This window comes from Sorex araneus, chromosome 2 (genome assembly GCF_027595985.1).
Source record: "Sorex araneus isolate mSorAra2 chromosome 2, mSorAra2.pri, whole genome shotgun sequence".
In the NCBI taxonomy this organism is placed as follows: Eukaryota; Metazoa; Chordata; class Mammalia; order Eulipotyphla; family Soricidae; genus Sorex; species Sorex araneus.
Genome location: NC_073303.1, coordinates 357,874,548 through 357,896,902, shown reverse-complemented (window position 1 = coordinate 357,896,902; position 22,355 = coordinate 357,874,548). Strand labels below are relative to the sequence as shown.

Below are 22,355 nucleotides of genomic sequence, written 5' to 3'. Positions count from 1 at the left end.
AAGTTCATGTCCTCAAGGCCAGGAGGCAACTCAGCAGCTGGAGCCCCCACTTTGCCTGCAAGAAGCCCCGGGCTGCGGGGGGCGGGGGGGGGGGGTGGACCCCAAGCACAGAGGAGCAAAGGATAGCCCCTGAGCAATGCTGGATGTGCCCCCAGCCTCAACAAACAAGAGCCGTAAAACAAACACCACTGTTTCAGGCTCTCAAGTTGCACAGGATCCAAAATGGGTCCTTCCCCAGAACACCCAGATTCAGAAGCCGGTGCAGACGACGGGCGTGTGCCCTTCCTTCATGGAGCGTTGGAGACAGTGGGTCCGCCTGATCCCCGTGTCCCCTGCAACCCGGCTGAGCCTTGGGCCTTTGAGCCACTTATCTGGTCTGGCAGGGACGTGCTGAAGTTAGTTCTGCCTGGGTTATATGAGGTAGACAGGCCCCCAAGGGAAAGGGGCCCTCGATCAGGACGCCCTCAGGGCAGAGGATGCTTCTGACCACCCTTTATTTTTTTTCTTTTTTTTTAAAATTGAATCACCATGAGATACACAGTTACAAAGTTGTTTGTTGATTGGGTTTCAGTTATACAATGTTCCAATGCGGGTCCCTTCAGCTGTGTATATTTCCCACCACCAGGGTCCCGGGTTTCCCTCCAGACCCCGCCCCTCCCTCGCCCCTGCGGCAGGCGTTTTTCTCCTCTCCCTTCCTCTCTCTCTGTCCCTCTGTCTCTGCATGTCTGTCTCTGTCTGTCTGTCTGTCTGTCTGTCTGTCTCTTTTCTGGTTTGCAATACAGATACTGACAGGTTATCAAGTACATCCCCTTTCCTACTTTCGGCACTCAGTTCTTGCCCAGAGTGATCATTTCCAACCATCGTTGCCATAATGGTCCCTTCTCCGGCCTAACTGCCTCCCCCCCTCCCCCCCCCAGCCACTTGCTACCACCCTTCTCTTCTGCGATGGCTTCACCTGGGGGCTGGCCCCCGTCTCGAATCGCTGCCGCCCTGCCGAATGGAGAGCCAGGTGCCAGCAGTGCTGTTCCCCAGGGCCAGGCTCTCCTGTTCTGAGGCAGGGCGGGCTCCTTCCGGTGGTGGCACTAGCAAGGGCTGGCGAGACGCAGCCTGGGCCGGGGCACACACCTGACTGTGTGCTATCTCCAACGTGGGCCTTCTGATTAGGACGGGCGCGCTTCCGATGACTCTGCCAGCTCATGCCGAGCCGGCTCCGCCCTTGCCGTCTGCGATGACACATTGACCTCTGTTGTCATCAGCCTTCCTGGAGAAATTGCCCTGCAGAGACCTCCCGGCCGCCGCCGCCGCCGCCGCCGCCAGCCTTACTTCTACACAGAGCCTGGCCCGCACCGGATAGGACAGTTGGGAGCGCAGACCGCAGGGAAGGAGCGAAACCCCAGAGCAGGCAAGGAGTTGAACAGCAAAAAGTTGTGAAGGGACTAGGTGCTGGGGTTCAAGTGGCATGTCCCTGCCCCAGGCAGGTGTAGCCTGGGAGGCTTCCAAACCCTGAGCACCACTGGGAGTGGCTTCGGGCTCCTGAGGCCCGCCAGGTGTGGTCCCGAGTAAATCCATAGAGGCCAGGGAGAAGCTCAAAGGGCTGAACCCAGGCTGCGTTTGTTGGAAACTCAGGCTCTGTCTCCAAGCATTGCAGAGTCCCCTGAGCTACCCTGGGAATGACGCCCCCTCCCCATGCCGCCCAGCAACGTGCCAGGAATGGTCCCTGAGCAGTGGCCCCCAAACAAACCAAAAGAATAAACTAGAGCCAACTCAGAGAGCTACAGGGAACGCTTTGCAGGTGGGAGTCCCAGATTGGATCCTGAGAAACACAAGTTTTCCTGAGTTCTGCAAGAAACAATCCTGGAACATGACAGCTGGAATAGCCCCCCAGCCCTGCTAGGTGTGGTTCCCCCCCCCAAAAAAAAAAAAACCCTTAACCCTGTGCTTTTTTTTTTTTTTTTTGGTTCACACCCAGCAATACACAGGGGTTTCTTCCTGGCTCTGCACTCAGGAATCACCCCTGACAGTGCTTAGGGGACCATATGGGATGCTGGGAATTGAACCCGGGTCGGCAGCATGCAAGGCAAATGCCCTACCCGCTGTGCTATTGCTCCAGCCCCAACCCTGTGCATTTTTGAAGAATTGACACATTCAAGTGGTTTAAAAGTGCAAAGGCAAGCAAAGTGCGTGCACTTGAGCCAGAAGAAACTACTTGGGGGCCGAGCGGTGTCCTACCTGGAGACTTCATCTGTTAGGGACCAGGTACCTGACTGCCCCTCACGCTCTCTGCTTTCTTGGTTGCCTGCACCCCAATGTCCATGTTACCCTGCCCTGCCCCCTTGGGCTCCAGAGCTGAGCTGCGTGCCCTGGCCAGCCCTGGCCACCGTGCACACATCGGCGGCCGGCGCGGCTGTAATCGGAGGACAGACAGTGCATGAGTCAGGGCTTAGAGCCTCTTTATTTGATTATGAATTAGATGCGTTTTCATTCACTTATGTGCTTGTCCTCAGAGAAGCCAAGAAGTGCTGATTGTCACATCGGCCTCGCTCACGTCTTCCTTTCACGAACTTCCCTTCCACTTGTTTTCCTGCCAGATCGGGATGGTTCAGGGCTTGCGCACACGTTTTTCAGGGGATGGTTGAGCAAGAAATGTCAATATTTTCCAGCACTTTTTGGGGCCTCTCCAATTGTTCCTGCTTTGAAATTCCGCAGGGGGGAAAAATAAACCCACTTCACCAACCTACTCTGCCCCCACAGTCCCACCACGTGCTCCCACAGTCCTGAACCCAGAGAGATCTGGGGGCTCACCCTGGCCTTCTCTTGCAGGGAAGCCGTCAGCAAAGTCCCAAAAGCCAGAATCGATCCTGACTTCCTAGCCCCGTTGCTTTGGGGTTACTGTTTTTTGAGTCACAGCTGGCCATGCTCAGAGGTTACTCCTGGCTTGGTGCTCAGGAGTTGTTCCAGGCTAAATCCAAGGCCTGAACCTGGGGTTCCCATGAGCAAGGCATGCACCCCAGACCTTTGCAGTAACTTTCTGGCATTTATTTATTTATTGCTTTTTGGGTAACATCTGGCGTTGCACAGGGGTTACTCCTGGCTCATGTACTCAGGAATCACTCCTGGCAGTGCTCAGGGGACCCTATGGGATGCTGGGAATCGAACCCAGGCCGGCCACGTACAAGGCAAACGCCCTCCCCGCTGTGCTATCGCTTCAGCCCCTGGCCTTTGTTTTTTACATATTTATTTTTCCTTTTGGTGGGGGAGACATCACACTCAGTGGTGCTTAGGGCCTATTCCTGGCTCTGTACTCAGGAATCATTCCTGGTGGTGCTCAGGCAGCCCTATGGGATGCTGGGGATTAAACCGGGATTGGCTGCATGCAAGATGTGTGCCTTAACTCCTGCACTACGGGGTTCTGGGCCATCCTTGGCGATGCTCGGGGCTTCCTCCTGACTGTGTGCAGAGGCACTCCTGACAGTGATCAGGGCACAGTGCTGGGGACTGAATCAGGGCTGGCGGTGGAAGGCAAGGGCCTTATCCCGCACTCCCTCCTTCCCTTCTTTTTTCTCCTTTTGATCTTTTTGGAGGTGAGACCTCTCAGAGTCTCTTTTCACTCCATCTACAGTTGCTCCCCCTGGCTGCTGTGCTGGGTTCTCTGGCTGCTCTCCTTCCTCTGGGGGCCTCAAGGTTCTGTTGGCCTCCAGTTTCCTCTCTCCTCAGTCAGTGGTATACAAGGTGGCCCGTGTGTGTGTGTGTGTGTGTGTGTGTGTGAATCCTGTGGGTACTTGGGGGTCTGATGATGCCATTGGCGGGTCTCTGCTGATTCCATCCCCCTTGGTCATTACTCTGCTGCAAGTTATTTTGGGGCCTGTGACTGGTGCCTGTGCCACTATTAGGGTTTGATTACTATCACCAAAGTGACTAAAAGATGAAAATAGAAGCCTCAACAGGAAATAAACAACTGCACATGAGATATTTTATTCCATCTTCCCTGCCAGCAAAATGATTAAAATCAAACTCATTCACAATAGTTTGGTACGTTCTTGACTTTTTTTTTTTTCCCTCCCCTTCTGGATCAGAATAGTTTGAAACTGGGTGCTTGTGTCTGAGCAAAGAAAGGAAGTTCGTTTCTAGGTACACGGGCCAGCCCTGAGTTCCTCTCCGGCATAGCTTCTTTCTTGGAAAGGAAAGGGATCAGAAGACACTGGGTGGGGACGGCTTCTGGGAGCCGAGGATGTTAACTGATTAGGGGCACCATGGCAGGGAGCTACAAAGCAGCCCCGGCCGTGTAGATACTTGCCCGGCATCCCACCCCGGGTAGTAAAATGGAGGAGGAAAAGCCGTGCCGTGAGGGCCAGAGAGGGGTGACGCGGAATTAAAACACCCACAATTACACTCTGTGGGAACAGAACTCTACAAGTGCATGCATGTCCCACCAGACAAGCTGTGACGTCACCGCCAGCGCCTGTAACACCCACTTACCCTGCCTGTCCCGGTGCCCTCTGGCTTCTCCTGCCTGAGTGCTCACGCCCTGGCTGGCTTCCCTGGAGTCTAAGGAGTTGAACTAGAAGGATGACATTGGCTTGCTCTGTTTATTTAAGTCCTTCCTGTCACTGCAGGCCAGCCTCACTGGGCGTGGGGGGTGGGGGACGGAATGGAACCCGGAGAAGGGGCGGCCACTTGCTTCAGAAGCCTTTCTAACCCTGCTCTGGGTTTGCTACCAGGGCTCTGGAACCTGTGCCGCAGTGACGGCCAGGTCCCCGCCAGGAGTCAAGCTTTCTGACTTAGGTGTGTGCGAAGACATTAGTCACAGACCTCAAAACTACCATTTTTTTTGTGGGTGGGGACACCCAGCTCTACTCACAGTTGACTCCTAGCTCTGAGCTCAGAGATCACCTCTGGTAGTGCCTGGGGGACCACATGGGGTGCTGGAGACGGAACCTAGATTGGCCTTGGGCAAGCAAGTGCCTTCATCCATCGCACTCTCCAGCCCAAACACCCATTTCTAACTCTCCTGTCCGTCCCCGTCTCTCCTGACGCTTCACCCAGATCCACAGCCTTGTCTTTGACACTGTCTCCAGGCTCACATGCGTCAGGGGCCCCTTTCATGGAGTCCTGTAAGGGAGTGGCTGACTTCCTCTCATATTTGGCTCTGCAAGGCTCCTTTTGGCTGGGAGTGTCAAAATGGCCCCTCTGAATTCTATCCAACTCTGGCGACTCTTAATTATGGGCCAGACACCCATGGCAGGAGGATCAAGGGGTTGAGCTCAGAGTGCTACACCATCCCCTATTTAGCTGAGAAAATGGAAACAATACATTTCACCGTTTCTAGAGACTCTTTAACATCTCCGAAGAGTCAGTCAACCTGATCTCACAAATCTAAGTGTTTTAAGAAAAAAAAAAATCTGGTTGCACGGATGAAATTCTATGCACCACCATGTCAACTGGAGGCCTGACCACTCCTGATGGGAGATGGTCCCTGAGCCGTCTTCACGCCGTCCTCGGTGCCCTCGATCTCGGCTTCTGCCCAGCCCGAGCCCCCCGCTGGCGGCAGGTCTGCTCGGAAGGTAACCTTCCCGCGCCGCAGGCGGGGGGCCCCCGAGGTCTTCCGGCTGGGAGGAAACCTGCAGGCGGCGGGGCGCGTCCCCCCCCCCACCCCGCCCCCAGCGCACCCCCTCCTCCTGCCCGGACGCTGCCCCTCGCAGCTCGTCAGCCGGCCAAATGCATTCCAGAGCTGTGCACAAGACACGCTTCTCCAGGCAGTCCTAGAAACCCGAGCCCGGAGCGGGAGAGGGCGGGCGGGAGCGCGCGGCCGCCGCTGAGGTCACATTCGCGCCGCCTCCCCGCCCTCGGCGGCGCGGCTGTTCCGTCCAGCGCGCACTTCCCAGGCATCGTTCCAGTCCGGTGTGAATGTCTTTTCCACCGAGACCGCGCTCTCCTCCCCGCCTCCCCTCCGCGCCGCCAGGCCCTTTAACACAAAACCAATGAATGAACCGCCGGGGTGAGCGCGCGGCGGTGCGCGCGGCGCCGTGGGCGCGCGTGCGCGCGCGGGCACGGGACGGGGGTCCCCCCCCCTCCTTGGGGAGCTCCCCGCGGCGGGTCTCCAAGCCGGGCCGCCGGCCGGCCCCTCGCTGCGCTCCACAAGCCGGCTCGGGTGGTCCGAGGTTCGGGTTTTCCCTCCCCCCGCCTCCTCTTCTCTCCGGGCGCTCGGAGCCGGGTCGCGGCGGCAGCTCCCCGCGTCGACTCGCCCCCGGGCCGGGCCTCCCCCCACGGCACCCCTGCCCCGGTCTCCACTCCGCGGCCCGGGAGGGAGCGGCGGTGGCGGGGGGTGAAATAGCTTTCAGAAACCCGATCTGTTGTTTGCGAAACACAATCGCTTTTTTTTTTTTTAAAGCGACAGGGTGTCTAGACGGCCACGTGACGAGGCCGGAGCCGGGCGCGCCACTGCGCAGTGGAAGCGGCAGCGCAGAGGGCCCGCGGGGGGGCGGGAGGCGGCGGCGGCGGCGGCGGCGGCGGCGCGGGGCGGGGGCGGCCGGGGGGCGGGGGCGGGAGGCCTTGCGGGAGGCGGCGAGCCCCGGGCACACTCGCTCGCTCGGCGCGCGGAGCAGCCTCGTCCCTGAGCCGCGCCAGCCGAGCCAGCCGGGCGCCGCGCTCGCCCCGCTCGCCGCGCCGGAGAGAGCCGCCCGGAGACGGAGCCAGCCCGCCGGCGCCGAGCTGCCGAGCGCCCCGGAGCCCCCGAGCGCGGCGCGGCGAGCCCCGAGCGGCGGCCAAAGGACCTGAGCGCCAGGAGAGGGCGGACAGGGGGGGACCGGGAGGCTCCCCGGCGCGCCGAGGAGAGTCTCGGAGGAGGCGGCGGCGTGAGGACACCCGGGCCCTCCTGGCCGCGGCGGCCGGGTCGGAGCGAGCGGCGCGCACGGAGAGCCCCGGTGGCCGCCCGCGGCCCCCCGCACGAGCCAGCAGCTTGCGCCCCGGAGGGCTGGAGCGCGCCGCCCGCCCTCCCCCGCGCTGTCAGCCCCGCCGGGCGCCGCACCCGCCGCAGCATCTTCTGCCCCCGCCGGCCCCGAGGAAGTCCCCGCCGAGGACCGGGGCCCCCGGGAGCGCAGGAGGAAAGACCAGAGACTCCCGCAGAACACCCAGATGCGGATGATTGAAGCAGCCTAGCCAAAGCTTTCTGTGGATTAAAAAAAAAATTTTTTTTACGCGATTTTTTTTGGGGGGTAGAAGAAAAGGAGAGGAAGACCAGCGGGGCTTTTGCAAGGAAAAAAAAAGAGGGGGGCTGTAACTCGTGGATACGTTCTTTCCACCCTCGAACGTCTTGTTTTACTTTGTAAACATTTTCTTTTTTTAAACCCCAGTTCCAGCCAAACGCCCCCAGACCTCCGTGGTGCGAGGAGGTGGTGTTTTTTTTTTCTCTCTTCATTTTGGGCTTTGCATATTGCTTCTTAAGATTTTTTTTAAGCAAGCCTTCGTCTTTCTCCAGACATCTCATGCGGGGTGAAGTCCACTCGGCCCCCTCCCCCGAGGTTTCGTGTGCACGGAATTCGAGGAGATCCGGTTACTAAGGATATAGAGGAAAAAAATAAATCGCGTGCCTGCTTTTTTTTTTTTAATTGCCTGCTTCTCCCCACCCCCAAATTAAGTTGCTTAGCAAGGGGGAAAAAGGCTTTTTTTTTTCCCCTCCCCTCCCTCCTGCAGCCCAGCCGAACGCCTTTCGGGCTTTGCCCCCGCGGGTCTTCCATGTAGGAAGCCGAGGCTGGCGAGCCCGACCGTCGGGAGCCGCTGCGGGGGGGCGTCTTTTTTGGGGAGGCGCCGACCCGGGCAGGCTCCGTCGCCCCCAGGGAAGCGGCGGCCGCGTTCCTCCGGGGTGCGTCGGGGCCCGAGAGCCGCGCTCGGCGCGGGCCGCGCGGGGTGGGGCCGCCAGAGCGCAAGCCCCCGAGCCCCGGCGGGCGCCCCTGGGCCCCCGCGCGCGCCCCGGCCTCCGGGAGACTGGCGCATGCCACGGAGCGCCCCTCGGGCCACCGCCGCGCCTGCCCGGGCCCCTGCTGCTGCTGCTGTCGCCTGCGCCTGCTGCCCCAACTCGGCGCCCGACTTCTTCATGGTGTGCGGAGGTCATGTTCGCTTCTTAGCCGGCCAACGACTTTCCTCCTCGCCTCCTCGCCCCGCATGTTCAGGACCAAACGATCTGCGCTCGTCCGGCGTCTCTGGAGGAGCCGTGCGCCCGGCGGCGAGGACGAGGAGGAGGGCGCGGGGGGAGGCGGCGGAGGAGGCGGCGAGCTGCGCGGAGAAGGGGCGACGGACGGCCGGGCGCATGGGGCCGGCGGCGGCGGCGGCGCAGGCAGGGCCGGCTGCTGCCTGGGGAAGGCGGTCCGAGGTGCCAAAGGTCACCACCATCCCCACCCCCCAGCCGCGGGCGCCGGCGCGGCCGGGGGCGCCGAGGCGGATCTGAAGGCGCTCACGCACTCGGTGCTCAAGAAACTGAAGGAGCGGCAGCTGGAGCTGCTGCTCCAGGCCGTGGAGTCCCGCGGCGGTACGCGCACCGCGTGCCTCTTGCTGCCCGGCCGCCTGGACTGCAGGCTGGGCCTGGGGGCGCCCGCCGGCGCGCAGCCCGCGCAGCCGCCCTCGTCCTACTCGCTCCCCCTCCTGCTTTGCAAAGTGTTCAGGTGGCCGGATCTCAGGCATTCCTCGGAAGTCAAGAGGCTGTGTTGCTGTGAATCTTACGGGAAGATCAACCCCGAGCTGGTGTGCTGCAACCCCCATCACCTTAGCCGGCTCTGCGAACTAGGTAGGAAGTTGGTGCGCGCCCACCCACCGCCGCTCCGGCTGGGCGCCGCGGCCGCGCGTCTCGGGTTGGGAGGGCACATACGCCCTCCCCCCGCCGCCGCCGCCACCGGGGAAGGAGACTGGGGGAGACCCGAGTGGAGAAGGGTCGTGGGGAGACGGGAAGGGGGTTCCCTGGGGGTTCCCTGCCACTCTTTCTCCCCTCCTCCTCCTCCGAGGGGGGACGCTGGCCACAGCTCAGACCACCGACGCGCCGTTAAAAAAAAAGAGGAGGCCCTCACTTTCCGATCAGGTGGTGGTGGTGGTGGTGGTGGGATTTGCAGAAAAGAAGTGGGGGGCGCGCCTCCCCCGCACCCGGAAAGGCGTTGAGGGAGGTGTGTAGCCGAGTTGGAGTCGGTCCAAGCCCGCCAAGGAAGGCCGGGCCCGGCAGGGGTGTGTAAAAGCAGGGGGCATCTCTGCTGCTTTCGTGATTAAGGGGACTTGGGGGACGGGCCCGGGCGGCCCAGGTCCCGGCCACCTACCTGGTGTTCGGATCGGACTGGAGAGGGGGCGGGGAAAGGGGGCGGCAGAGAGGATGAGGAGGGGGTGCCCAGCCGGTTAGTTGCTCTCACTGTGTCAAGCCGGGCTGGGGAAAAAAAAAACGAGTCTGGAGCAGTGAGGGTGACCCCTGCAGCCCAGGAGCGCCGAGAATGGGCTGTAAAACGGTCTGGCCTCCTACCCCATCCCCGCGCGCGCCGGCGACCTTCCAACCCCCCACCCCGGCGGCGCCGGGGCCAGAGCTGCGCGCCCCAGACCCCCCAGCCGTCGCCTCTTGCTCCCCCCAAGTCTTCATGACTTCCCCCTTTCCTCCGATGTGAGGCGGGAGGGGCCCCCCCAGGCTCCCCAAGTGCACCAAGCACGTTGGACCCAGGGCGCCCCGTGTGCCCGCGTCGGTGCCCCCCGCAGTGTCCGGGGGCGGAGAGGTGAATTGCGCCCCTGGAGGCAGGCGGGTCCACGCGCGCGTGTGTGTATGTGTGTGTGTGTGTGTGTGTGAGAGAGAGAGAGAGAGAGAGAGAGAGAGAGAGCGCGAGCGAGCGCACGGGGGGGGGGGCCTGGAGGAATGGGGTCTGAAGTTCGGGGCGGGGAGGGGGCTTGGTCGCCCCTCGCCCTGGGAACGGTGAAGTGCGGGCCGCGGTTTGCAGCCGGGAGGCCCGTGCGCGGCGCGGCGGCGGCAGCCGCAGACGTGGAGGAGCGGAGCGCCGAGGCTGGCGCCAGGCGGCTCTTTTGTTTATCTGACAGCTAAATATCAAGGCAATCACCGCCTCGCGGCCCTGCCTCCAACCCCCACAGCTAAGACAAACAGTTGGGCTTAAAGAATGCCTCTGTTATCATAAGTTTCTATCTCTCCTTCTCATGGCTCGCCCTTTATTTTCTCTTACTTTTTTTAATTCCAGAGTCGCCCCCTCCTCCTTACTCCAGATACCCGATGGATTTTCTCAAACCAACTGGTGAGTAGTTGCTTTTTATTTTTCATTTTTTGAAAACCCGGTACATCTCTCTCCTCCCTCCGCTCAAGTGCGCCCTGGAGCCTCCAGCTCGAAGGCGGGTTTCTTCCTCCGGGTAGCCGCTTGGAGAGGCTCTGGGTGGGTTAGTTTCGGAGGCCGCTGGGCGTTTGCCGCCTTGGGAGTTCCAGGGTCCTGGTTTGGTCGTGGCTGTGTTCTGGCAGGCGGCCGGAGGCGCAGGTCCCCGAGTCGCCTGTGTGAGTGTGCCTCTTTTGTCTCCAGACGGTTCCTAGACAGGCTTTGCGTGGGGTTCCTCGCTTTTTCATGTCTTTGCACTCTGAACAAAGTTGGCTGGGCTTGAGCACGTGGCCTCTGATCCATGCCGAAGCGTCCCGGGAGCCAAATAGGACAGGTTGATGGGAAAATTCAGAGGCTCTCGTGAACACCCAAGGAAACAGCTTGGGGGTGGGGTGGGGATGTGATGTGTGTGTGTGTTTTGGGGCGGGGGGGGGGGGCCGCTTGGCCAAACTCATTCAATGAAAGAGCAAAGGTGGTTCTGGAAGGTCTTCCAAAGCCTGGTTTGCAGGGAGAGCAAGAACCTTCCCAAGTGGAGTCCCTTGGGGGCTCTCCTCTGCTCCTGGGAGTTCTTGGGGGGTGCTCAGAATGTTCCTGATGTGGCTGCCTGTCTCTTGCTATCACCCGTGGCACGAGGCCAGGGCCCAGCCAAGTCCACTGGAGCCTGGCACCAACCCGGTGTGCCTGTCTGCCCTCAGCTTCTGGTTCTGTTGGTGTCTCTCCTCCAACTCACAGGGCCAGGAAGAAGGGACAGGGTTCTGCCACCCCAGACTTAGGGAGGCCCACAGGGCTGCACCCTGGTGGGTTCTGGGACCCCTTCTGAACAGGGGAACGCTCTCGTGCTGAAAGCCAGGATTGTAATTTGGGTCTTCTTCCTCACCCTCGCTGCTCCCCCCCACCACACACACACACACACACACACACACCGGGCCCGGTGCCCTGGTGGCTGGAAAATGCACTGCTTGTGACATTTTTCTTCGACCAGGGTTCTGGGAGAAGGAAAAAATGCAGGGTTGGGCCCCCATTTTGCACTTGGAATTCGACAAGCTCTTCCGCCTTGCGTTTTTTTGGCTGGTGCCCCCCCTCAGCCCCACTAATTAAAACTTCTTGCTGGGGCGTTGTCCTGAGTTAAATACTTTAATGAACGGTGTAACTGAAGCTCTGCTCCTCACCCAGCCCTCCTCCCCGGGCGCCTCCTCTGGTTGGGAAAGCTTCACCCCTCGCCTGGGGCCCGCCTAATAAATGGCTGCAGAGCATGTGATATTTTGCTTTCGATTTACAAAACAGCAGATAAATGGTCATTAATGAGGAGATAACCGGCTCTCTGCGCTGGTAACCGACTAACGTTAGTGCAGAGGACCACGCTGTCCAGGGAGGGAGGAATGCGGCCGGACAGGGTTCTGGCAGCCGGAATTGGGCATTCTTTCCCAGGTCAGTTCTCCCCAGGGCTTGCGCGATTGCTTTCCGAGTCTCCCGGCTGATCGATCGGGCGGTTTTCCTTCGAGAGAGTCACCTTGGCCCAGAAGTAGGTGCTAAGGTTCCCGAGATAAGGTTCCCCAAACCGGAGCTCAGGGCCGTCCCCCCTCTCCCCGCCACCCCCACCAGCGCTCCAGGGATGAGCTTGTCCGGGCCCTCCCTGCCTGCCGGTCAGGACCTCATTCTCAGTGAGTGGAGTGATGTATTTATTCATTAGCAAGTGCTGACATTAGGTAGCAAAATGTGTGTAAACAGAGAAGCCACAAAGAGGAATGTGCCATTTCCAAGGAGGGGAGAAAAAAACTCGCCAGGTCGGCCAATAGGGAGTGAGCAACCTGCCAGACAGACTCGCAGACAGCTGCTTCCTCACCCAAAACATTTTGTTTGTAAGGAAACAAAAAAAAAAAAAAAAGAGTGAGAACAGGTGCCCTGTCAGGACAGGGGTGCTCCCAGCCTGGCCCCTCGTGGAGGGAGCCTGGGGGGCCTGGAGGCCCCACGGGGCTGTGTCTGTCTGGTGCCTTTCCCTGGAGGAAGGGGCGTGGCCAGGGACTTTGGGGTTAGACACCCCAGCGGAATGGGCCTCCAGGGGTCTGCCCTCACCTTTCCCCCTGAGAGTATTTGGCTGGGGAGGAGAGATCAGTCACTTCCATTCTGAAGTTCTGAGCCCTTGGCTGGAATTCTTGATCTTGGGTTACTAGGTGAGAGTCACGTCGAAGATTTTTATCGTGGACAGCTGTTAAAATCTTAACCAGCTCGCGCGATGAGGTAGTTTTCTCTTGCGAGTCCCCTGGCTCGGAAAGGCACTGGGGCCTTCTCCATCCAGCCTTTGCGGAAACCCAAGGGCGATTCGATTAGGGGGGTGCTCCAGTTTGCTGCACCTCAGTGGCCTTGACTCGTGTGGACCCGGGTGGCCGCAAGACAGCTGGCCCTCCTTGGAAGGAGGGTGAAACGTCGCCGAACGGATCTGTGGTTTGGAGCAGGAGGAGGAAGCCCCCTGTCCCTGGCGCATCCTGTCAGGAGTGCGCTCTTGGGAATGCCATCTCGGCTTCCAGAGTGAGAAGGACGGGGGTGGTGGACTGGGGGTTGTGTGAGGGGCTGCCAGGGGGTCAGCATTGGCTCTGTCTCAGACCTGCAGCCTCTGGAGCTCTGTCCCAGGCCTTTTTTTTTTTTTTTTTTTGGTCACACCCGGCGATGCACAGGGGTTACTCCAGGCTCATGCACTCAGGAATTACTCCTGGCGGTGCTCAGGGGGGCCATATGGGATGCTGGGATTCGAACCTAGGTCGGCTGCGTGCAAGGCAAACCCCCCAGGCCTGCTTTGTGGGAGCTGCTCCTGTGTCCCCCGTGAAGGGTTGGCGGATGGACGGTGGGGGGTGGGGGCGAGTGTTTCTGGCTGTGCTCTACTTGCCTCAGGCCTGGACTCCCTGGCCAATCCCCGGGGGCCCGTGGAAGCCCCCCAAGCCCAGCCCAGTTTTTCCATCTTAGCCCTGCCTTTTTACCTCTTAACTCACCAAGCTCTTTTAAGTTTTCCGGGCCTCCTTTTCAATCCAGATGATTAAAGAGTTAGATGATTCATTCGTTTGCCCATTTATTGGTGCATTCGTTCATTCAGCAGGCTTGGCGATGTGTCTGCCCGGGACGTGGGATGATGCCGAAGCAGTGGGTTACGATCCTGCCGTGAAGAGGGCTGGAGCTGGGACCCCTGGGAGGCCTTGTTGGGGCCGAACGTGCCGAGGGTGTGTTTGTAACACTGGGCAAAGGGGGTTCTGTCCCCACTGGTGTTCAGGAAGCCCAGGCCTGGGTGGAGAAGAAAGTTCTGGCTCTTGGGGAAATCATGCTTCCGGGGTCCCCAGCCTTCCTCATCCCGTACCCCTCTCCACGGGTCTTGGCTGCCTCCCGCGGGTGGGGACGAGTCCCCCAGCGACCCAGCATGCACCAGGGTGTGGTGCCGACTCCCCGTGGAGAGTTGGGAGGGGCCTGTGGGCGTCTGGGCCTACCTGGACCCTATCTGGACCCCGGGGAGCAGGTGGTACAGGTCGAAGCTGGGACCCTGACTTTACACCTCTGTTGTGGGTGAGGCGTGGCCTCTGACCTTTACAAGCCTGGCAGTAAAGGCCTGTCGGGACAGTGCAGGTAAAGGCATTCCCTACCTGCCTCCCTGCGGGGAGGGGAGGCGGGCCGGGCCGGGCCGTGGGCCGGGCTGAACTCTTGGGCAGAGCCCAGCAGCTTACTGGGTGGCCCCCTGCGCTAGTCAATGACGCCTCAGTTTACCTGGGTGCGTGTCAAACAGGTATACTTTGCTCCTTCACAGGAGTGGTAGGGAGGCCTAATTAATGTTTGTAAATCCCTCCGAGATCAAAGGCGCTGCAGAAGGGCAGAGCAGCGCTTCATAAAAAACACTTGTGGTTGCCAGCGCGGCTCTCGCACCTTTGATCTGCCAAAGGCTGACACCCCAACTGTGGTCCGGGCAGCCCCGAGATGCTGCGCTTTCCTTTTGAAACACCTTGGCCCTGGGACGCCGCCAGCCAGAGCCGGGGGGCGGGGGGGGGGGGGCTGGCCACGGACAAGTCATCGTGTTTAATGTGGGGGTGTCTTCCGTTCCGGAGGGGGGAGGGGGCGCGCGGAGCCTCCGTCTCCAGCGTGATGAAAGCCGACAAAGTCGTTGAGCGAGCTCAGGGTACACACCATTTAGCAAGCGGCTCCATTTCCTGCCTGTGCCTATTGTTTTCTATTTGATTAAGTGTATCCTGTAAAACTGTATATTCCTGTTAGGAATTATCCTTTACCCTGATCCAATGTGATTACACCGTCGTTTTTCTCTTCCCTGCCGGCTGCCCTCTCTCCCCGCCCCCCCTGCCCCCCTTTCCAGGAGAATTCTTGAAAAGTTGCTTGCCCGAGAAGCCGGGAAGGATGAGAAGCTCAGAGGAATTGGGTGAGGGTGGGGGTGGGGGGGGCCAGAAATGACAGGAAGCCCGGCCCCAGAGGGGTTTGGGGCTCTGTGTAGAACCCGTTCCCTCCTCCCTTCCCCATTCCTGTACCAGAGAAGGGGGCCCAGCTTCTGGGCTAGTAAAGGATCTCCTGGACCACTTGCCTGTGGCTCCCTGTTCCCTTGGACTTCCATGTGCCCGGGAGGGTCAGGGCGGGGGGGGGGCGGTGGGGGGCTTGTGCTGGTTCTTCTTCTGCGCCCCTGAGCCCTGTCGCTGGTGTGTGTGACGCTCTCGGCTGTCTGGCGGGAGTCAGCTGTGGTTTGCGGGCACTGTTTTCTGTTGCCATTTCCCAAGGCATTGTCATTAGCATGTAGGTCACAGCTGAGCACCTGAGGGTGACGGAGAAGCCGAAGGGAAGTTGAGGGTCTGGCCTCGGGCACGTGGAGTCTGAAGGGGCAGGACCAGTCTCCCCCTCCCCCCCACAGTAGGAAACTCCCAAGGCTCCTGCGGAGGGGCCAGGGCGGGTGCCTGGACGGTTCCCCTCGGCCCTGCAGAGAGTGGGCTGGGATCTGTTGGTGGCGCAGGTGACACACCTGAGTGGGGCCCGGCGGGCTGCTCCGAGTTGGGTCTTTTTCCGTTGCTTGTGACACATCATCACGAAGTTCTGAAGTCTCCCACCAGTCTGTCTTTTAAAGAACACGAGTGCCCACAGGGCCAGAGAGCTCAGAGCACTGGGGCACCCGCTCTGCGTGCAGGAGGCTCAGGTTGGACCCCCGGCATCGCATGGTCCTCGAGCACTGAGCCGGGAGCAGGGCCTGGGGCGGGAGCAAGAGTGCTGGATCTGAGTGAAGAAGGCTTGAGGCTTGGCCCTGGATTTCCCCCTCTCTGGGAACCTTGTCTGGGAGACAGGAGCAGGCTTGAGGAAGCAACACCCAGACCTTCTCCGCCGTGAGAATTACCTGGTTTCCTCAAAGCCGGGCGGGTGGAGGGGGAGGACACACACACACACACACAACTGGACTTACAATTAAAAAAAATTAATAAAAAGGAGGAATTCCAGGCGGTCTGTGATCGAGCCTGACGAGGCTGATGATTAACTAGCAGGCCGGAGCCCAGACGGTGACAAGGTCCTGTGGTCTGTCTTCTGACGGGCAGAGACGCTGATGACCAGCAGCGCTGTGGGGAGCCAGCCCTCGGAATGTGTGGTTTCTCTCTGATGCTGCTGAAGAGGTGCTTAGGATTCATCTTGGTGCCCGTACTTATTTGTGTGTTTATTCCTCTCTCTCTCTTTCTCCACAGCAGACTGTCCAGATGCTGTACCTTCCTCCGCCGAAACCGGGGGGACGAATTACCTGGCCCCTGGGGGGCTTTCAGGTAAGGGAACCTTTTCCTCTACTGTCCGGGCAACGAGTGGGGGAGTGGGCGTGGCCTGCTGGCCCAGGGTGTTTCTGGGGACCCCCGTGGTCTGGTTTGTGTTTGTTGTTCCCCGCTGACAGGTTCTGGGTGGCCCCCCGGAGTGGGGCTGGTCTCTGTCCCAAAGGCCTGCCGCTGTGGGGGTTAGCACAGGCACGGAGCCTGCCGCCTGGCGGGGGCTTTCTCCGACCCCCAGGTGTGCGGGAGTTGCTTTGGGCTCAGAGCTGGGATAGTTGGAGCAGAAGCATCTTACCGGAAGGACTGGAGAGGCTGAGGGCAAGGGGGAGGGGTTACAGGCGGAGAATCCATCAGCCACGTTGGGGGCGGGGAGGACCCTGGGCCCACCTGCTGCTCCAGTGCCATCACTGGGTTCCCTGAGAAACGCCCCCCTCCCCAGGTACAGGAGACCTGGAGGGGCGGGGGAGGGGCAGCCCTGCAGGCACCAGCCCTCCTGGCCCTTTGCTTGGGTAGAATCTGCACATCTGCCTTGCGCTCTTGCGGGGTGTGAGGTCTGGGTGCCCTCCTGGGTGTGCAGTGTGACTTCTGCCTGCTCGGGCCATGCCTGCTCGGTCGGGGACCCCTCTTGGGCGCTCTGCAGGAATGGCTGGACCTCGGTGGTGGTTTCAGCGTGTTGTTGACCTAACGGGTTCACTGATGAGGTCTGGGCAGGAGCGGCGAGGGGGCCCCTGGGGGAGGTGGGCGAGGGGTGCGGAGCTGGGGGGGTCCACCTGGTCACGGTGGGGCCCGGGGCTCTGCAGGCAGCCGTGGGTGGGGGCCACGTCTGCCCCACTTTCTAAGGCTGGACGTGGCCTGGAAGGAGGAAGGGCTCGGTGGCCACATGGTCTGGGCGAACGGGCAGGGTCAGGACGCGGCTGGCCGGCTGAAGTTATAGTTCAGTTGGTGTTTGGTGTTTGGGGGGCCGAACCGGTGATGCTTGGGAGTCACTCCTGGCTCTGTACTCGGGGATCACTCCTGGCCGTGCTGCGGTGGCGGGGGAGGGGGAGGCGGCACCCTATGGGATGCCGGGGATCAAACCCTGGCGGGCTGTGTGCTAGGCAAGCGCCTTGCCGTCTCTCTGGCCCGCGGCCAGTCGCGTTTTTCAGCCCCGTGGGCCCCTGGAGCCAGAGGAACACGCCCGGGAAGTGGTGACTTTGAAAAGGGGCTTTGGGGAGGGCTTGGCTGGTGGATAACATCTAGTCTGTCTCCTGCGCTGGAGGAAATGGCGACACGGGCTCTCAGCAGCTCCGGGCGTGCCCAGGGAGGGGCCACCCGCCCTCCCGGCCCCGTCTGCGATGATGGGTGGGCTGTGCTCGTCTCCCCGCAACCACCCCCCCCCCCCCCGCTAGAAAGGGCAGCTGTCCAGTCCTCGAAGGAGACTGCAGGACAGCAGGGATGGCCACCAGCCCCTCCCCCAGGTGACCGCAACTCTGCAGAGGAACCCGGAGCTGCAGGGGTGGGGCGGGGTGGGCCCAGTGCCCCTCTGAAGGGAAGCGGGTTTAACCAAACTGCGAGGAGGAAGGAGGGAGGAGGAGGGGGTGCGGACATGAAAGAGCATTTGTTTTGAATTTTAGCTCTTGATTTACTAATTCCCAAGGCTTCAAAGTTTGAACTCTTTCTTCTTTTCCGTTCGGAGTTGGAGCGGTTTATTAATAATGTGCCGTGGGGGGAAATTGAAGAAACTGTGTTGGGGTCGGTGCCAATGGTTTGGGGGTGTCTGGGCGGGAGGGGGTGGCGGTGGAGGGAACCCAGGGCTTTACCCTTCTTGGAGGAGGTGGCTCCCCACCCCCACCCCCTGGTTTTAGTGGCCCAGGCCCGCCCCGGCGGGTTTCGCCAACAGAGAAGGCCTGGGCCTCCAGCTTTCTTTCCAAGAAGTTGATCTTTCCACGGGGGGTGGGGTGGGGGGCCCTGGGTGTGGCCGCCTTGCAGAGGAAGAGGCCAGCGGGGGCCAAGAGGGGCAGGGCTGGAGGAGAGGGGGAGCCTGTGTCGGGAAGGGGGTGCGGTGGGGGAGGGAGAAGGCGGCCCCCCCAGTCTCCTCGAAGGCCCGGGTGCTGTCCTTCCTGCCCGGCCCGGCCGGCAGCCCCCATCAATGGGGCTCTGTCGGGTGGGAGGAAGGTCGGCGGCAGAAGCCAGGGCTTGATTCTCTTGGCAAGGGAAGAAGGGAAAGAAAAAACAGCCGAATGTGAAAATGTGGTGCCGGGGAGGTGGGGGCGGGGGTGCACGCCAAGGCCTGCCCCCCCCCACCCCGCCCCTCCTGAAATGCCGGGATGACTCCAAGGCTGGCCCTGCCCTTTCCTGCGCGGAAGGGGGAGTGGGCGGGTCGGAACCCTGGGAGGGCCCCGCTGGCCGCAGGTCGGAATTCCAGCCGCGCTGCTCTGAGCTGGCCAGGGAGAGACAGCGGCCCAGCCTTGGGGATTCGCAGCACAGCACCCCCCCACCCCCGCCCGCAAGTTTCCCCAGTCTGGGAAAACAGCACATTTTTAGAAGGCTGGGCCTCAGTTCAGGAGATTGTACTTTCATTTCTGACAGCCGGCTCTCCGAGACAGATGGATTGCTCTGTGCATGGGTGTGTGTGTGTGTGTGTGTGTGTGTGTGTGTGTGTTGTATGGGTGTGTATGGGTGTGTTTTGTGCATGTGTGTGCAAGTGCGTGTGCACGCATGTGCATTTTGTACATGTGTGTGAGCATGCATGTGTGTTTTGTGCAAGTGCGGGTTTTGTGCATGGGTGTGCATGTGCGTGCGTGCGTGTGTGTGTGTGTGTGTGTGTGGCGTGCACAGGCTGCAGGCACACACAGCCCCATGCACCTGAGCGGGCCTGCTGTGAGCTCAGACTTTGGGCCCCCCTCACATGGTCCCAAGTGGGTCTCCGAGGGGGGGTGTACTTGAGGGAGCGGGGTGGGGCCCAGCTATGTCTTGGCAGCCCGAGGTCAGGCTCCCAGGACGGTGCCTTTGGAAGGCGGCGGCGCGTCCAGAGCGGGTCCTTCCTGCTGGAATGTGTCCTGGCCCCGGAAGGCCCGTCCTGCTGAGGGCTGACCTAGATGGCAGCGTGGAAGGGCCTGCTCGCTGTGGGAATGGAACAGGCCTGCGCCCGGAGCTTTCACTGCGCCGGGTAATGAGAAGCATGTGTTCGGGGCCGTTGTCTCCACAGGCTCCATCTGTACTTTCTGGGAGGGCCGCGTGGAGCGCGCCTGCCGGCCCGGCTCCGGACAGAGAAGTGCCGGCTCCTCCTCAGAGCCCCGGGTTACCCCGCAGCAGATTCACCCCCTGGCCGTGCTGGATGCACCGTTCTCAGTGCCCGGCTGGGCCTGAGCCGTCCTGCCCACCCCTGGGCCAGCGGCCACTCTAGTTACTCAAACTTTGAAGAGGCCGGCCGGAGGCATAGGACAGTGGGTAGAGCCTGGTTTGTAGCGGCCCAAGTTTGGTCTCTGACCCTCCCTCTGGTCCCTCGAGCCCCTCCAGGAGTGACTCCTGAGCACAGACAGACAGACAGACGCACAACAATAAACCAGCTCATGAGGAAGAGGTGCAACTGCAGGGTACCAGGAGAGGGGCAGGCCGTGGTGCTGGGTGCTGGTGTGCCTGGTGGGGGAAGGACGGGGGGGGGGTCTCCCCTTTTTGGCCATGCATTCATGTTTAGGGGATCCCCCGGTGCACCCACCTGAAAGAAGTCTGCTTCCGGCCCAAGACTCCAGGTCCCTGCCTGGCTTCCTTTGAGGCCACATCTGGGTGTGGGACCCCCACCCTCTGCCCTGCCCCCCCCAAAATGGGACTTTCCTCAGATTCCCGCTGGTCTCCGTGCTCACCTCTCTCTGAAGGGCCTTTCATTCTCCTTTTGGGGGCGGGGGAGCCGTCCTGCCTTGGTAGGGGGCCGGCGTGCTCTGTAGCAGGGCTGCCTGGGGAGGGGGACCCCTGCCCTCCCGGCAGCGAGGGGCTGGCGTCTGCCGCCCTTGGTGGTTGGTGATGGCCCGGGTGTCACCGGGCCTGTGCACCAGGCTGGGTGCCTGTCTTGCGTCTTGACGTCTCCTTCCCTGGCCTCTGGGGGGGTCCTGAGGACTGTCCCGCCACGGGGGCAGTGGGCCCTCGGGACTCGGGAGCTCGCAGCTGCAGGGTGGGCCAGAGCCTGAATCTGGAGGAACCTGAACCTCCCAGCCGCCAGCGCTGGCAGGGGCTTGCACGGACCTGGGCGTGCCTGTGTTGCCCCCTCATCCAGGGGAGTCGGGGTGCTCCCAGACTTGAAAACTCCCATTTGGAGAGATGGGAGCGAGCCCTGAGCACAGAGCCAGGAAATCGGCCCCGAGCATTATCCCCGCAACCCCCCCCCCCAATAAATCAATAAAACCAGCTTCTCTTTGCCCTGCGAGGCAGCCAGGCAGGGTTAGTGCAGGGGGACAGCTTGAGACATCTTGGGTACCTGTTTAGACTGTCCTGCCCGACAGGCTGAGGGGCTTGCTGCGTCCTGTCACCTAGACGGCAGGACGGCCAGGGCCGGGGGCCACTCACGCAGATGAGCCAGCACTGAGACCCCCCAGACCAGCCCCTCTGCCCCCCCCCAGGCTTCTAGATGACTGGGTGGGATTGCACCTGTGAGCTGAGCCCAGGGGTCGGGGATTCGTGTTCGTGGTCCCCTCCCCATGTCTCTGTCCCCAAAGGCCCCCCCGCCCAAGAACCTCCAGCATCGCCCCGCAGCTGTGGACCCGCATCCATCCATCTCTGGTTGCCCACGGGGCACCTACAAAGCATGTGTCTGAATCTGGCGGGGGGGACTTGGTGGGTGGGCGCCTGGGCCTGCCGTGTATGGGGGCTGCCGGGCCGTTCTGACTCTGGGTGGGGGTCCCGGTGGGGGCAGCGGGCTGGCTGGGCCTGCGCTGGGGGGGGTGTGAACCTTACCCCTTCCGGATTGGTCTTTTTTTTTTTTTTTTTGCTTTTTGGGTCACACCCGGCGATGCACAGGGGTTACTCCTGGCTCTGCACTCAGGAATCACTCCGGTGCTCAGGGGACCGTATGGGATGCTGGGATTCGAACCCCGGCTGCGTGCAAGGCAAACGCCCTACCCGCCGTGCTATCACTCCAGACCCCCGGATTGGTCTTGCAGCGTGTCTGGTACCCAAGGGTGGAGGCGCGGGAGCGTCTCCTCTCCCAGTGAGGTTTCTGCTGAGACCCGAGTGGGAGTGCTCACGAACTCTCTCCTCGGCCCAGCTCGTCTTGTTGTGTGTGACGTCGGAAAGGCGGCCGGGGGACAGGCTTCCCTGGGGGCTGATAGGACCCCCGAATCTGCAGCACGGCAGGGACTGGGCGCGAGATCCTGCGGGGGCAGGGGGCCCGGGAAGGCTCGGAAGCGTGTGGCTCTCGGGGAGAGCGGGAGAGGCAGAGGTGGGGAATCTGGGGAGCGGCTCTCTCCGAGCCCCCTGGACGGTTCACCCCAGGGGGAGCCTGTCCCTGGCGCTGGTCACCTGAGGCGGCAGAGGGAGGCAGTGCCGCCTCCACTCGGGTCTTCACCCGGCGTTTGGCTGGCAGCTGCAGGGAGGGAGAGGCAGGAAAGCTCCCTGAGATTCTTTCCCAGCCCGGCCTTCCTCTGGGGGAAGTGACTGCCCTAGTTTTCGGCCGGCCCCAGGCGACTTTCTCTGGCCTGGCCTGCCCGGCCCAGTGCCCTGCTGCCCAGCCAGCCTGGGGGTAGCGGGGGGTGGCCAGCAGGTACCTGGCCACTGGGGACCACCCGTCCCCCACCCCAGGCACTCCCAGGCCTTCACGCGGGCCTGCTGGGCAGGCGTCCCGGGACCGCCTGGTCCTGGGGCTGCAGAGCGGGCAGCGGTGGCCGTGGCCTGTGCAGGGATACTGTACCTCGCGGCCACAGGGAGGTCACTGCCCGCCCTGCCATCTTGCTCACGGGGCTGAATGGCCGGCCCGGTCTGGCTGGCCGCCTGCTGTCACAGCGCCGGCTTCCTCTTGGGGCTATTTTCAGCGGGGAGATATTATTAACTGCTGAGGCACAGTTCTCAATTTAGTGGCTCAGACACACGGAGAAAGCCACGTTCCCCCGGCCACGGCCGCACGCCCTGGAGCGCGGGGGGCTGTGCGGGGGCCTCCAGAGCCGGCCCTGGAGAAGAGTGGAGAAGGCTGCGCGCCTGTGTGCAGGTGGGGGTCTGGGCAGGGGCTGGGGCGCCCAGGAGCCGCGATGGGCTGGGCTGGGGACGGTTGCTTCCAGCAGGGCGATAA

At 61.7% G+C, this 22,355-nt stretch overlaps 1 protein-coding gene across 2 annotated transcripts in view; it reads left to right on the top strand.

Moving 5' to 3' along the window:
• The first annotated feature begins 6,555 nt into the window (after nt 1-6,555).
• Nucleotides 6,556-22,355, top strand: part of SMAD7 (SMAD family member 7) — a 28,223-nt gene continuing 12,423 nt past the window's right edge. The window contains exons 1-3 of one of the 2 annotated variants that reach the window (XM_004616125.2): nt 6,556-8,776; nt 10,206-10,259; nt 16,034-16,105. In XM_004616125.2, coding sequence (XP_004616182.2) covers nt 8,158-8,776; nt 10,206-10,259; nt 16,034-16,105 — 745 coding nt within the window. In that variant the 5' untranslated portion in view covers nt 6,556-8,157. Of the gene's footprint in view, nt 8,777-10,205; nt 10,260-16,030; nt 16,106-22,355 lie in introns of both variants that reach the window. The other variant, XM_004616124.2, reaches the window with a different exon arrangement.